The sequence below is a fragment of the Ursus americanus genome, chromosome 20, assembly GCF_024610735.1.
Source record: "Ursus americanus isolate L20-20 chromosome 20, mUrsAme1.1.p, whole genome shotgun sequence".
NCBI classification, from domain to species: Eukaryota; Metazoa; Chordata; class Mammalia; order Carnivora; family Ursidae; genus Ursus; species Ursus americanus.
Window position 1 is genome coordinate 17,238,461 of NC_142146.1, and position 14,514 is coordinate 17,252,974.

The following is a 14,514-nucleotide window of genomic DNA, read 5'->3' on the forward strand; positions in this document are numbered from 1 at the left end:
CCAGGCAAGGGTTGGGTTGGGACCTCAGCATAAGCAAATGTTCCACTTGACGGAAGGGCAGATCTTTAAAGTCCCCTAACCTTGCTGGCTGCATAACTGCCTCCGCCGTGGAGGTGGGAGAGGGTGGGAGAAATTATGTGGATTCTAGTCTGGAATAGCTTTTGTCATCATCCTCAGTTTTTCTTGGCTAACTATGAATAACAGGTACTTTTTGTTTTAGGGTTTTGTTAACATTTGCTCCAAGCGCCACTGTCGGACTAGCCTAGAGGGCAGTGTGAGACAAGTGCTGCTTGAGATGGTGCAGCTTGCTTTCCCCCTTCTCCTTCGTGCTCCCCACCCTCAGTGGTCTCCCCCGAGGGCATGTCCTTAATCATTCACCCGCACACCAACCTTTGTCTCAGGCTCTGCTTCCGGGGAAACTGACCTAAGAAGATACTTTATCACAGTGTTTCCCAAACTGCCCACTGAAGTGCCTTGGAGGCTACAGAGAACCCCCAGGGGTGTCATGGGGTCTTTTAAATTTGTCAGGCCCACATACTTCATCATTTTTATATGAAGGTCATGCTGCCTTCCTTTAGATGATGGCGTATCTTTCTGAAGCTGGGTTTTCTGTGGTTGTCATGATAAAAGCAAGTACGATGTGAAAATCGGGGTAGAGGAGATGAAGATGGTAGAATGCAACCTGGTTACAAGGCTTGAGAATTTGTTTAGAGCCTACAGGTGCACACACCCCATTCATAAGTGTGGTCAAGAATAAAATAAAAACATTTTTCTTATAGTGTATGTGTATTATTTTTTCAAATAGGTACTAAGTTATCAGGGCATAAATCCTTATTAAGTCGAACCTCATTGTTGGAACTTTTAGCTATGTCCTTTGGTCTGGCGCTGCCCTCAGCCAATAAGGGCCCTGGGAACCAAATAATTCTGGGGCCTCTGCTTCATTATGATAATGACAGTTTTTATGTATTTTGCTCTACAGTGGTTTGAGCGTTCAGGTACGAACCTCCTCATTGCAGGTTAAGTTTGAAATAAACTAATGCTATTCCTTTGTATGTTCCTTGTTCTCCTTCATCGTCTTATGTTGTTCTGTCACGTTGGCTTTTTAAACATGGACAAACATGCTTTCTCTTTTCTTCTTTCAGAGAGTGGGTTCATCGAGCCCCATCTATTCATTTTCTGAGAGTGTTAATCTGTCTGAGACTACTAATGAGGGATCCATGTTATCAGGTTGGTTGGAAAAAAATAAAAATAATTCTTACTTGTTATGAAGATGAGATAAAAAACTGGGACCATGTTAACCTTTTTTCTCTCTCATAACTCGGTAGCTTTCAAATTTAGGAGGTATCTCCCTTGCTATTTAAAACGATATGAGACACGATTTAATAGAGACAAAAAATCTCTATGTTTCTGCTATATTAACTGTGGGATTAAGTGGATGGAACTTTTGGTGTATGTCTTAAACCACAGGCAATTCAGAGAGATGTACACTTGGCCACACCTTTGAGTGTGTTTCCAAGGCTCAGCGGCTCAGTAGGTCAACGTCAGCCGTGACAAGCGGGGGCCTTCTCAGGGGACTCCGGAGACAGCTTGTGGGAGAGGCAGGGTCTGCAGTTTTGGTATCTGCTCCAGAGTCCGTGTCCTTCCCCATATCCGACCTCAGACCCCGAGTTAGAGGTGAGCAAACGACTTCCCGCCTGTCTCAAATGAGGCTCGCGAGCTCAAGAACCTTTCCCTGCTCTCGCTGATTAGTGGAGTGTGCTGCCTCTCGTTTAGTGCTTCTTAAATGTGAATGCACCTGGGAATCCCCTGGGAATCTTGTGAATTGCAGCTCCTGATTCGGCAGGTATACAGTGAGGCCCAAGACTCTGCATGTCTAACAAGTTTCCAAAGGATGCCCATGCCACTGGTCCGTGGCCCACACGTTGCATAGCCAGCACTTGGTGCTTTTGCAGTGGGGCTCTAAAGAAAAGCTTACCTAGCATTTCACCTGGACCTTGACAGTTCTTCCAGCACTGGCTGGTAGATACCTGCTTCCATCAAGCAGCAACTCTCCCACTTTTGTGTGCATCAGAAGCACATGGAGGACTTAATGATTGCTAGGGCCCCTTACCAGAGTTTCTAATTCAGTAGGTTTGGGGAGAGCCCGAAGATCTGCATTTCCAGTAAATTCCCGGGTAATGCTGATGCTGCTTATCAGGGGACCAGCAGTTTGAGAACCGCTGCTCCAAAGCCTCAAGATTGCTTATTTAGTCATTATTGTTTCTGCTTGCCAGTGTTAAATATCTAGAGTGTTCTCAATATTCATACATGCTTAGTATACCTACCTACGTACCTACATACATACATGCCTCACAGATTTTTTCCCCCTAAGAAGCATCTCCTTTAACACAATGTCCTGATACGCTATTAGGAAGCCCAGACCCCTTGGAAGACCTTTTACCTGGGATTTGATTTTACTGGTGAATTGTTTGAGTCCGAATGTGTCTCTCTTCATTACCCCAATAACTGTCTTTTCCAAACTTGGCACTAAAAAAAAGTATTTTGGTACTAGTCAACTACAGAGCCTGCTCTGATTTGAGACTTCTGGGATTCATGGTGGTTCCACATCTTTCCTTTAGAAGAATCACCACTTCCTCTTTGGTATTCTGAGCGGGCTTTGTGCTATTATCATTTAGTTGGCCCTTTGACCATGGGCCTCAGGGCACACTCCAAATGGCTTTCTGTCCTGGTTGCTCAAAGCTTTCCGGGAAGATAGCATCCTTTTTCCTCCATGACCAGCCTTACAGACCTGTGTGTTCCATGTATTTCTGAGCTGCCGTTTGCAATTCTGTGTGTGCCGTATCTAATAAGGGTGGACCATGTGTTCCATTTTGCCCAGATCAGTCCCAGAATGTGCTCATTGTTCCCCCTTAATTATTAATAACACCCTCTTTGACTCTCAGGAAGGTGGATTGTTAGCAGGAGATCTAGTTTTTTGACTTCTAGAAGTTAGCAAAATAGATGTTCTCTGAGATGTTCTGTTTGTTCAGAGAATTGATGGCGGTTGTCTCATACTCTGCTGATCTCCATCTAAAGTATTGCCTTTCTTAGTCTAGTTCTTGATGGACTGGGACAGGGTTGATTGCCCTGCTCTCTCCAGGAAAGAATTCAGTGACCTCTTTGTTTATGGGATTTTGTGACTAAACACACATTAAATGAAGTCTTTTCCTGATTTCTAGCCTTTCCATAGAAGGGGATTCTCTCTGAATCTCTCCCCCTGGCTCTCTCCACAAAGAAGAGCATGTGCTCAGGCTGTTGTTTAACTTCTTGAGTTGCCAAGAATTGTTGGCCGAAGTCACAAAGCTTTGCTGGGATTTACTATAATTTATGCCGGTGAATCTCAGCAAGTCTTCACCCTTACTAGGTGTTCCTTTCCTCTCTTGTTGAGTTAGTGCTACAGAATCCACAGTGGCTGGTCCCAACTTCTCATACCCCAACCCCTTCCTACCCCTGTCATCCTCACCAAATCAAAGCATCATCTGTTTTATGGAGAAAACCAAAGCCATCCCAGTGGGAGCTTTCTTATTATCTCTTCTTTGTTGTTTGAAATATTTGGATTATCTTGAAACTTTATGTTCTTCTTGTTTCTGAAGAAATATCCCTCCTCCTTGCCAAGGCTTACCCCTCTACCTATTCTCTTACTATGTCAGTGGTTCCCTTTCTATTTTCCATTATCATAAAAATGTCCTTTCCTTGACCCAGGTAACCCTTCAGATCTTCACCTTACCTTCATTACTCCATTTCTTGAAGGGTCAGACTATGTCTCTTGAACCTACTTCCTTTCTGTCAGGACTGATGGGCTGTATGACTTGCACACTGAATCAGTGTACAAGGTTCTCTCTGGAAGCCATACTTCAGTCAGCATTCCTTGATCCAGAGGTTGCAAACTGGTGGCTCTTAGATTGGATCTTGCCTGCCGGAGACTTCAGTATATGCTTAATGGAGATTCCAGTGAGAAAAAACTAGAAGGAATGAAAGAGAAGCCATTTTGAAGGTATACATGCGTAGAGTTTGTCATAATTAAAGAAAGACATATAATCTGAGACTTCAAGTATAGTAGGAGGCCCAGGCAGGATAAAGATAAATGCCCACCTGCAATCATTCCTGTGAAGCCGGAGCACATTGCTTATTGAGGATACAGTGAGGATCTTAAAAGCTGCTACCTACAATTACATTAGGAACCACAATAAAAAGATAGTCAGGCTGAGTGACCTTTTCCCAGCACCTGCATTCCTCAACTCCTGTAGCAGCACACAGGCTTTCCCACGTTTTCTGTTTGCCCTCCCCCATCCCACAGGGCTCTAGCTCTTCCTCAGCACTTTGCGCCTTTCTGTATTCTTTACTTGCTCTTTTTCTTAATCCTCCCTCCCTAAATGTTAACCTTCCCAAAGTTCTTTCCTTAAACATCTTCTCCCCTATCTTCCACGCTCTTGGCTTTAACACTTGTGGTTGGCATTGTTTTATGCTCGCAAGTACTTAATCTCCAGCCTCAAATTTGTCTCTTTACGTAAGTCCCAAATTTCCAGGGATATTTCGGATGGCCATGTGGATGACAGTGGCATCGTGGTTCTCAAAGTGTGACCTGGGGACCGCTTACGGGTCTCTGAAACACTTTCAGGGGTTCCACCAGGCCAAAAATATCTTAAAAATAATGCCACGATATTGTTTGCCTTTTTCCACTCACTGTCTTACATGTGTGCAGTGGAGTTCTCTGGAGGCGACAGGATGTATGACAAAGTCACGGCTCTGAGGGCTGAGGGAACAGGTGCTTGTGTTCTCCTGTGCTTTAAAAATTTCTCACCTTTAACTTCTAATGTGGTGAACAGATACAACCCACATAAACAAAACTCTTTGAGGTTCTCAGTAATTTTTAAGAGTATAAGGGAGTACAGAGGCCAGAGAGTTTGAGAAGCATTGTGGGAGTGCATTCCACTTAAAAACTTTAAAATGGAGCTTTTTGCTTCTTCCTCTCACCTTGAACCTTCAGAGTCAACTCCTAATCCTTTTACTGGTAACCACCTTGCCTCCAGACTCCAAGGTAGGAAACTTCGAACCATGACTTATGCTTCCCTTTGACTCACCCCCTGCAAATAGAGCACAAGCAAGTTTTTAGAAGAGTATTGCTCTTCCATCTGGAAAGATAAGGTACCAGTGCATAGAAGGGACTTAAAATCATGACCCAGGAATGAGCAGTGTGGAACCACTCTTGAGTTTTGAACAGCGGAGTAAGGTGATCACATTTGTGATTCACTATTAAGCACTCCCTGCAGTGTGTCTGGCATCGGTTTGGTTGCTGACTAGGTCTAGGATGGGAGCGTCTAACGACACTGACATTTTCAGTTGTGGCAAAAATAGTTGTGCACTAACAACACCCATTTGGGTGCTGCATCGTGGTCCATTTTTGGAGAACATACTCCTTATCTGTATTACATTATTGTATCGTTTAAAAAATTTTTTTTATTTTTTAAAGATTTTATTTATTTATTTGACAGAGAGACAGACAGCCAGCGAGAGAGGGAACACAAGCAGGGGGAGTGGGAGAGGAAGAAGCTGGCTCTCAGTGGAGGAACCTGATGTGGGGCTCGATCCCAGGATTCTGGGATCACACCCTGAGCCGAAGGCGACGCTTAACGACTGAGCCACCCAGGCGCCCCCATTTTTTTTTTTCTTAAAGGAAAACCTCAGGGACTAGTCAGAGCGAGGACATTCGTCATGTATTGCACATTGAACTGAAGGGCAGATTGACTTGCGGACTTTCTCCAGGTCACTAGGCTCAGAGGTACTGAACCCAGTCTTGTGACCCTCTCAGGCTTGTGACCAGGGAGAAAATGCTGCGATCTGACAGCGCACCCAGGAAGTGTTGCTGTAATTCAAGCGTGCAGTCATATTTGCTTTTCAGATTAGGATCCAGAACTGTTAAGCCCAGGTAAGTGCATACCTTGTGGTCTTGGTTGTCTCCAGTGGACACTCTCAGGTGAAAGTGGTCACATTGGTATGACGAAAGAAAACCGAAGATAGACCGGGAGTCTGTGAGCAATCAATCTCCTGGCCTTGCTCCAATCTACATAGAAGCATCGGGGGAGGGGGGAGTGTTTATTCCATAAATGAAGGGTAAACTCTTGAGTATGTAGCAACGACGTTCTCAGAGAGTGACAAAGCCCCTCTCCCCTTCCTATACTTCATAACAGTGCTTCTCAAACTCCTGTGTTCCACAGGAGTTAATATGCATTTTGTGAAAAGAAGTGTGCTTCAGTTCATGATGTTTGGGAAAAGCTGCACCTCAGTCCTCCCGTTGGAGGCTTAGGACGCCTGGCAGCATGTTAAAGGCTCCAAGGGGTCCTATGATAAAAGCATTTGTCAAACTCTCTTTACCATATCATTTCCCAAGCTAATTTGAATTTGGTGATGAAATTATTATTATTATTTTTAAAACAGAATGTCTAATACCACCCACTGCACAAAATAAAAGGGTTATTCCCAGAAAAAAGTTTGGAAAATGGGATTTAGTCCCAAATTGTTAATAGTGATTATTAGATAGTTATGTTACTTGTCAAGGTAAAAATTCAAAAATGATCATGCCAATCATTTATTTTTTATTTTTTTTTAAAGATTTTATTTATTTGAGAGAGAGAGAGCACGAATTGGGGAAAGGGCAGAGGGACAAGCAAGATTCCCTGCTGAGCGGGGAGCCTGACAGTGGGCTGGATCCCAGGGCCCTGAGCTCATGACCTGAGCCGAAGACAGACGTTTAACCAACTGAGCCACCCAGGCGCCCCATGAGCAATCATTTAAACATTATTCTCTCCCTTGGTGTCTTCTCACTCCCAAGCTTTAAATTTAAATCTCCTTCAAACCAGCGACTCTCAGATGTCAATGTTTTGCCCTCACCTCATCTTTCAGGGCCTCTTTCACTTTTCTCAAGTGAACATCCCGTCAGCAGCTCAGTATGTCCCAATCGGAGTCTTCTCTAACCTGGACTCTTCCCCTCTTCTCCCTTGGGTCTGTTATAGTATCTTCCTACCCCTCAGTCCCCAGGCTCAAATATGGCGATGTCTTCTACTTTGTTCCTTCTCTTCCAGCATGTCTTCGTGCGTGGTTGACCACACTACTTCACGTGTGATCTACTATTTCCGACTCTCCATTCTCATGCCCACTGCCACTGCCAACCAACTGGGCTTCCGGGTGGCTCTCTTTGCCTCTCTAGTTCATTGCAAAATGAGATGGAGGTCTTCACAGCTGATTCTAATCATCCCTTGTTCACACTATATGTTCATCTCATCTCAGGGTCCACACGATGAAGATGAAGGTCAGATTCAGGCTCACAGCTAAGCCTTCCCAGTTTGGTCCCACCGTGCTTTTCTGACATTATTCCCAAGAATGCCCTTCATGGAATTATGGAAGTGCTTCTTGCAGGTGTGCAACACCTTGATGTTCTTTCTGCACACCTTCTGTGCACCTTTGGACCTACTGTTCTCTTTGCTTGGAATCTCCCTGATTTTCCCCTATTTCTTCTCAGCAGATCTATCTATCCTTCTAAACCTTTTCCAAGGCCACCATCCTTATGACAGTTTCTGCAGTCCTCTCAGCAGGATATCATGTGTCCCTCCTGGGACATCATAGCACTTCATGTATAACTTTCTTATAACAGTTACTAAATTCTGTCTTAAATGCCAGTTGTTTGTATATCTGCTTTGTGCTTGCCTAAAGCTCAGTGAGGTAGGCCTCAGTCATCTGCATATTTGTGCCCTCTTCAGAGCCTGACACAGGGCTTTTACATAATAAGAATGAAAAAAAATTGTTGAATAAACATAAGTAGCTTTTAAAATGTTATTTTTATATGTATAAAATATTCTGCCATAACTAGGAATAATGTATACAGTATTCTTCTGTTCTTTAATTATAGCTCTTCTAGAGTGAATAGCAATGGTGAAAATTCAAATTAGGGGGTAGTCACAGAACTATTTTTAATTGAGTTGTAAATATTGCTTCATACTTAATTTAAACATGGGTATGTTTAGCGTTTCCAAATTCACTGCACATACAATAAGGGAACCTTGACCAGGAGGCCTTAAGAATCTTGAGCCTTTTTTTCAGCCTGCCCACTCAGTTGGCTTCAAGGTAGACTAGATTGTTCTCCCTCACACTCGAGTACTCATTGCCATGCATTTCCCAGAATTGGAATGATGGCTAATATTTATTTTTCAGATGACTTCCTTGTGTGCATGTTGAGGAGAGTACAGCTTTAATTAAACAGGTTAGGGTCACTTGAAACACGTTTGCCTGAAGAGAAATGTCAATGTGGATAATCTGAGAGCCCTTGCTATTAATAGAGTTCCAAGTCGGTCCGTCTCATAACTGCAGCCTCCCACCACTGTCTTCCCTAATTACCACTTTTAGAGTAATTTCAGAAGTTTCGTGAAATGCCTTCTTATTGGGAATTGGATTTAAAAATCTGCATCGGAGACATTTTGTGATGATTATTCTTATCTTCGTTTCAAGTATGGGTTTAATAAGACCATTAGCCTCTCCGTTTTAAGGAGGAGCCCTACAGTCTAGAGCAATCCTAGTCAACTTTTACTGTCTGTGAATTAGCTGGGAATCTTGTGGAAATTCAGACTGTGGTTCAGCAGATTTGGGGCGAGGAAGAGATTCTGCATTTCTAACCAGCTCCTCGGTGAGGCTGATGCTGCTCTCCGGGGACCACACTAGGCAGGGCCCACAGGAAGGTCCTGGGAATTGGTGATGCTGGAGTCCATTCCTCTGTGGGCTGCTCCCTTAGGCCAAGTGGCTTACCTTTCTGGGTCTTAGTTGTCCTAATCTGCAATGTGAGGGCACAACATCTCAACAGCTCTTTCCAGCTCTACCATTTTATGATGACATGAGGGGAAGCAGGAAGAACGAGGAGTCAGGCTGCAGGTCTGAGCACATTTTCATTCTTTTAATTTCAACCCAACTTTCATTTGTATTCACAGTTTATCTTCAATGTGGTATGAATAACAAACATTAAAGAGCTGCATATTTATGTTACCATCAAAGACTAGTGATCAATCTGATGATTTACTAAAGAACGTCCATGTATAATATACTTCCCCCTCCACCTTCATCTTTTGTGTATGTTCTGTTGTTTTTGTTTTATTAGGAAATACTCCATAGCTTGGGTGGAATTGAAAACCTAGCTCAGGTAAGATTCCTTTGCGGTGGCTGGTCTTGCCTTTGCCTTTGGTGCCATGGCTCTGGGCAAGGATTACATAGGTGTGTGACAGCAGATGGCTTTCTTACCTTAGGCTGCTTGCCAAGGGGAGGAGCAGGCAGGGTGGGTAAGTGTGTGAGGCAGGATACTGACAGAGCAGGAAGGGACCCATGACATTTTGTTCCAGCTAATTTTACCCAGCCTGCCGAAACAAGAAAGTTCTATAAAAGGTCACATGTCCTTAGTTAGTAATGAAAAGAAATAGGTGTTGGCTGGCAGGCCCAGATCCTCAGCGTTGCACATACCAAATGATGGGAGAAAATATTGGTAATAAAGATGTTCATAATTGTTTCACAAAAAAAGAATTGTGCTCACGAAAATATTTCCAAACCCGTGACAATGGGAGGAATGATCTTAACTTCATTGATTTTTCTGCTTTTATAACTACTGAGGGAAGGTAAGCAGGTTGAGCCAGTCGAATGTTTGGGTTTATTAGTATGATAAGGCAAAATTTCTAGGCATGGCATTGGGTTGGAACAGCCCATTCTCCTAAAACGTCTACCATGTAGACAAAGAATGATTTTCATAATGAACCAGTGGCCCTGCAAACTCATTCTGTATTATTAATGGAAGAGTAAGTTTAATGGCAGGTTAATGCTAAATCTATTACATTTTATTATATTTTCATTCTTGGGAAATTGCTGTAACATGTCTAATTTTTGTTTTTAAGATTTTTTTTTTTTTAATTGTCTGGAGGTTTACCTCATTTAATGAAGTGACTGTCTTTCATAAAATTATATTGTAAAGGAACCTCTTATCCACCTTAACTTTCCTTGTAATATTAGAATTTTATGTGTGTTTCTCTGAGCCTTTTTCTTTTTATAATCAGTTATCTGCAGTCAGTGATTATCAGAGTACCCCACACCCATTTTATTCTTACTACTGCTATTGTGTGTGTGCTGGTTAGACACAATTTTTTTTTTTTTGTATTTGGAGCCAAATTACACCACAAACTTATTTAGTTACATGTCATTTCTTGAGAGTTTATAAAATCTTTCCATGGTCCCTCCCTCAACTTCAGCGAATGCAAGAGAAGGCAAAGAGTCCAGAAACTCAAGCTACCTTTGGCACTTGAGTGAACCCGGCCCAGAAGGCCTGACTGAGTATTATTTGGTGTATCTGTTGTGCCATCTAGAGCTCATTTTCAGAAGTGCACCTCTTGTCCCTTATCTGCTTCTGTGCTTTTGCTAATCTTTCCTTCTGACTCTTGTTGGTTTGGTCCCTACTGCAGTACATGGAGATTGTGGCCAATGAGTACCTCGGCTACGGAGAGGAGCGGCACAGTGTGGACAAGCTGGTCAACATGACGTGTAAGTGTCGTCGTGGGGACACGGCAGCTTTTCCCACTTGCCAAAATGAGCAGGATGGCGTTTTCAACAGGAAAAAGGATCCTTTGAATATTTATAAGTCTACCCATCCACAGTTCTGGTATCAGGAGTCCATGCCAATTGTTATATCCAGTGGCAAAATATACCCAGAAGGAAAACTTCAGATCACAACTCTTCCCTTGAAAAGCCCAATTTCGTGTTGAAGATTTTCACTGAGCACAAGTTTATTTGAATGCAAGAGAGACTTCCATAGTGGCAGATTTTGGTAAAAATGTTTTTTGCTTCCTTTTATTTCTGTTGAAATGTCAGAGCTATTCACTTTTCATCTATAAAGTGGGGTTAATAATAATACCTACCTCATAAAATTTAAAACTCTGTGAACATAAAAAAGAAAAAAAAAGATCCTGATGTGCTGATGAGAATGTGAGCACATTGGTCTGTGTGTGTGTGGAACTCAGTCTTCTTTCTTTGGAGGCTCTTTCCAGCCCCACCTTGCCTCCTCTCCAGGTTTGAAGAGCTGTAGGTCCCCTGTTGCTGTGGGATGCTGACCCATTTTCTCTGAATGGTCTGGTTTCCTGTATTTGTTTCCAGGACAGCACACTGATTCTCAGTTGCGGGGGGAGGAGAGTATGTGGTGACCCCCTAGGCACCAGGAAGTTTCTTTGAGAACCACTGTTCCCCTCAGCTGGGGAACCTTGCTAAGGCCCATCACCTTCAGTGGCCTTTCTCTCCTCTCTGTATTTGCAATCTTTCTAGGGAGGATCTTTGAAGAGTAGGTTTCACTTTGAACCTGTAAAGATGTTGAGGAACTCAATTCAACTTTAAGTGGAAGGAGATGTTTGCCTTTTTTCTGTCTCCATATTTTATTATTATAATAGTAATATATAATAATTAGTAGTTGAGCTTAAGAGGTAATTCTCAGAGTAAAAAAAAAAAAATGACCCTGTTCCTCCTTCCTCCATTGTTCCTTTTGTGTTGTCTGTCTTCCCATGAGCCCTTTCTCTGCTTGCCCATCAGTACTTTGGACCCAAGTTTCTATGAATACCGTTGCCTTTAAGTGCCGAAGCCCTCTTTGCGTTATTTCCTTCCTTTATAGATATTTTTCAAAAACTTGCTGCTGTCAAAGACCAAAGAGAATGGGTCACCACAAGCGGAGCACACAAGGTGAGTGGTCCCAGAAGGAGCGAACACTTCAGTTCCATGTGGCAGTGGTTCACATGCTGGGGTTTAGAGCCCCGTGATCAAGTTTCTTAGAATTATAGTTCACCAACCTGCTAACCTAGCCTAGAATTGTAAATCTCTGCCAGCCCTTTAATATACTTTATCAGCCTAAGGAGTTGATGTAGAAATAGCGAACAGGTTTTCTGAAACTCATTTTTTTTCCCTTTTCCTATGCCATTTATTAACAATGAAGTTTGTTGCTTTATTTAAATGTTGCTTGAGAAATCCCGGCTATATATAAACTGCCCCTAAGTGTGTGTTTACAAATGAACAAATAAAGTGTGTGTATACATAGAAATACATTCCATATGGCACATGGAGTTATATATGTTTAAACCATATGAAATTGTCATGTCTATGGGGCAATTTCATATGGTTCAACCTTATAATCAGATGGTATAGTATTACAAGCATATGGATCGACTATACATTTCAAGATGAGTGGATGCAGATTTAGTCAAAACAGACTAAATTTATATCAATAGCAAAACTATTTAGATGGTAGCTGCCTACAGCCAAGTTTCAATAATCTGTTAATTTCTCATATCCCAAGAGGCCACTTTTGAATATATATTAGAGCAAGTTGCCTAAAATGTGTTCGCATGTGCTACTTATTGTATAGGAGATGATTCTAGGTCATATACAAATCAACACTTTACATTTCAATAGCTACATATATTTCACTGATATTATCATTTAGAATTTGGGGAACATATTTGAGTAGCATTAAGGAGTTAAGTGGGAATGTTATGTCAGTGACTGAAGTTTGGGGAACATTGTATCAGGAGATCAGAGAAAAAAGTCAGAGAAGAATAAGAGGAGGGGATCAGAGAAATAAAGATAATGATAGCTTTATAAACAAATGAATGAAATCATAAAGGGGAAAATGGGCATAACAGAAACCAAAAATCAGCCAAGCAGTTGATACACAGTTCACTGCTCTGGCCTGAAATGTGTCTGGGTGTACACTTTCGGGGTACTCTGAGTTCTAAAAGTCTAGAGAGAAGAGGGATGAATTTGCATTCATGGGGATTCAGAGAAGGCAACTGATAAGGTACAGACTTCCAGTTAAGTCATGTTACTTAACATAATGTCTGAAAGCATAGATTCATGCTCTTCCGACATCAATTAGAAATCCTAGAGGCAAATGAAGTGCTTGGTAATATAGACATACCTTGCTTAGTCTAGGGGAAAAAAGACAGTTTTCAACACTTTGGTGAAAAGTAGTTCCACAATTGGGAAAGGACCTACCACAATGCCTGGCTCAGAATAAGTTCTCAATGACTGGTTGCTCCCAGTAATGTAGTTCCTATCATTAGTCTCCCTACTTCTCCTTGGGGAGAGGTCAGAAGAGGCAGAGGGGACCTCCTGGGCACATGAAAAGAGAGGGAAGAGTGAGAACCTTGGCCATGTACCTTGGTCCCTTTCACTTCCCGCCCTGGGTAAAGAATGGCCACAAGGAACTAGCCTTGAGTTTCAAAGCAGAAAGGGGGTCCTACCCCCTGAAAGAGCTGGGTGTGCTGAATGTTCAGTAAAAAAAATCCTCTTGAGGTCAAGCCTCGATCTTTGAAAGAAACATTATGTCACTCAAGAAGCTTGTACTACTTACACAATGAAACTTTCTTTTACTTCATTTTTCAGACATTAGTAAATTTACTTGGTGCCCGAGATACTAATGTTTTGTTGGGTGCCCTTCTGGCTCTGGCCAGTTTAGCTGAAAGGTAAGTGTATTTTAATATCTTTCCAGTTCCACTGCCATAGCAGTTTAGGCAGGAGAGACAAAAAATAGATCAGTGTCTCTAGTTACTTACCTACTTAGCTACAATTTGTGAAAAATAAGCAGGAAGTAGCATTAATACATCGAAGAGGATCCTAAATGAAAAAGCATCATTTTAAAACTTAAGTTGGAAAGGAAAACCACAGTTTCTTCTCTTTTTCCAGACCAGAAATACTTACCTGGTCTTTCATCCAACCCTCAGATACTTGCACTTTCAAAATAACTGCAGTATTTCTTTGACAACCGTATCTCCCTGACCTTAAAAAAAAAGTTCCCTCCTGTATGGTCATCCTAACATATAAAACATTTTTGAACACTTTTACCCTTAAAACAATTCTGGATAATATGTCCCCTTATAGACATCATGATTATTTAAAATAAAAGTGCCTTAAATATATTTTTGTGCCAATAAGTGAATCAATGCTTTTTTTGTTTCTATTTTTTAACTTTATATGGAATAATTGACACGTAGAACTGCATATGTTTGAAGTGTACAACATGATTCGATATACATTATGTGTATGGAATGATTATCAAGTTCAAGAGAATGAATATACTCATCATATCACATTCTTACCTCTGTGTGTGTGCAGTAAGAACACTTAGCTGTGTTCTCATCAACTTACAAGTGTAAAATACCACACTAGCTGTAGTCTCCATGCTGGGCATTAGATCCTCAGTACTCCTTCTTATAACTGAAAGTTCGTACCCTTTAATCTGTATTTCCCTCCTGTCTAGCCCCTAGCAATCACTCACCATGCTAATCTCTATTTCTATGTAATCAGTTCTTTTGCTTTTTGTTTTAGATTCCACGTATAACTGATCTCATCCAGTATTTACCTCAGCACGGTTCCTTTCAGTTTCACCCATGTTGTCACAAATGGCAGAGCTTCCTTCTT

General features: G+C 41.9%; 1 protein-coding gene across 2 annotated transcripts in view; it reads left to right on the plus strand.

The window, feature by feature from the left end:
* NEK10 (NIMA related kinase 10) overlaps positions 1-14,514 on the plus strand; it is a 219,997-nt gene that overhangs the window by 35,215 nt on the left and 170,268 nt on the right. For both annotated transcript variants that reach the window (XM_045774471.2, XM_087870152.1), the window contains exons 6-10: positions 1,143-1,227; positions 9,179-9,220; positions 10,521-10,599; positions 11,714-11,781; positions 13,480-13,559. In XM_045774471.2, coding sequence (XP_045630427.2) covers positions 1,143-1,227; positions 9,179-9,220; positions 10,521-10,599; positions 11,714-11,781; positions 13,480-13,559 — 354 coding nt within the window. The remainder of the gene's footprint in view (positions 1-1,142; positions 1,228-9,178; positions 9,221-10,520; positions 10,600-11,713; positions 11,782-13,479; positions 13,560-14,514) is intronic.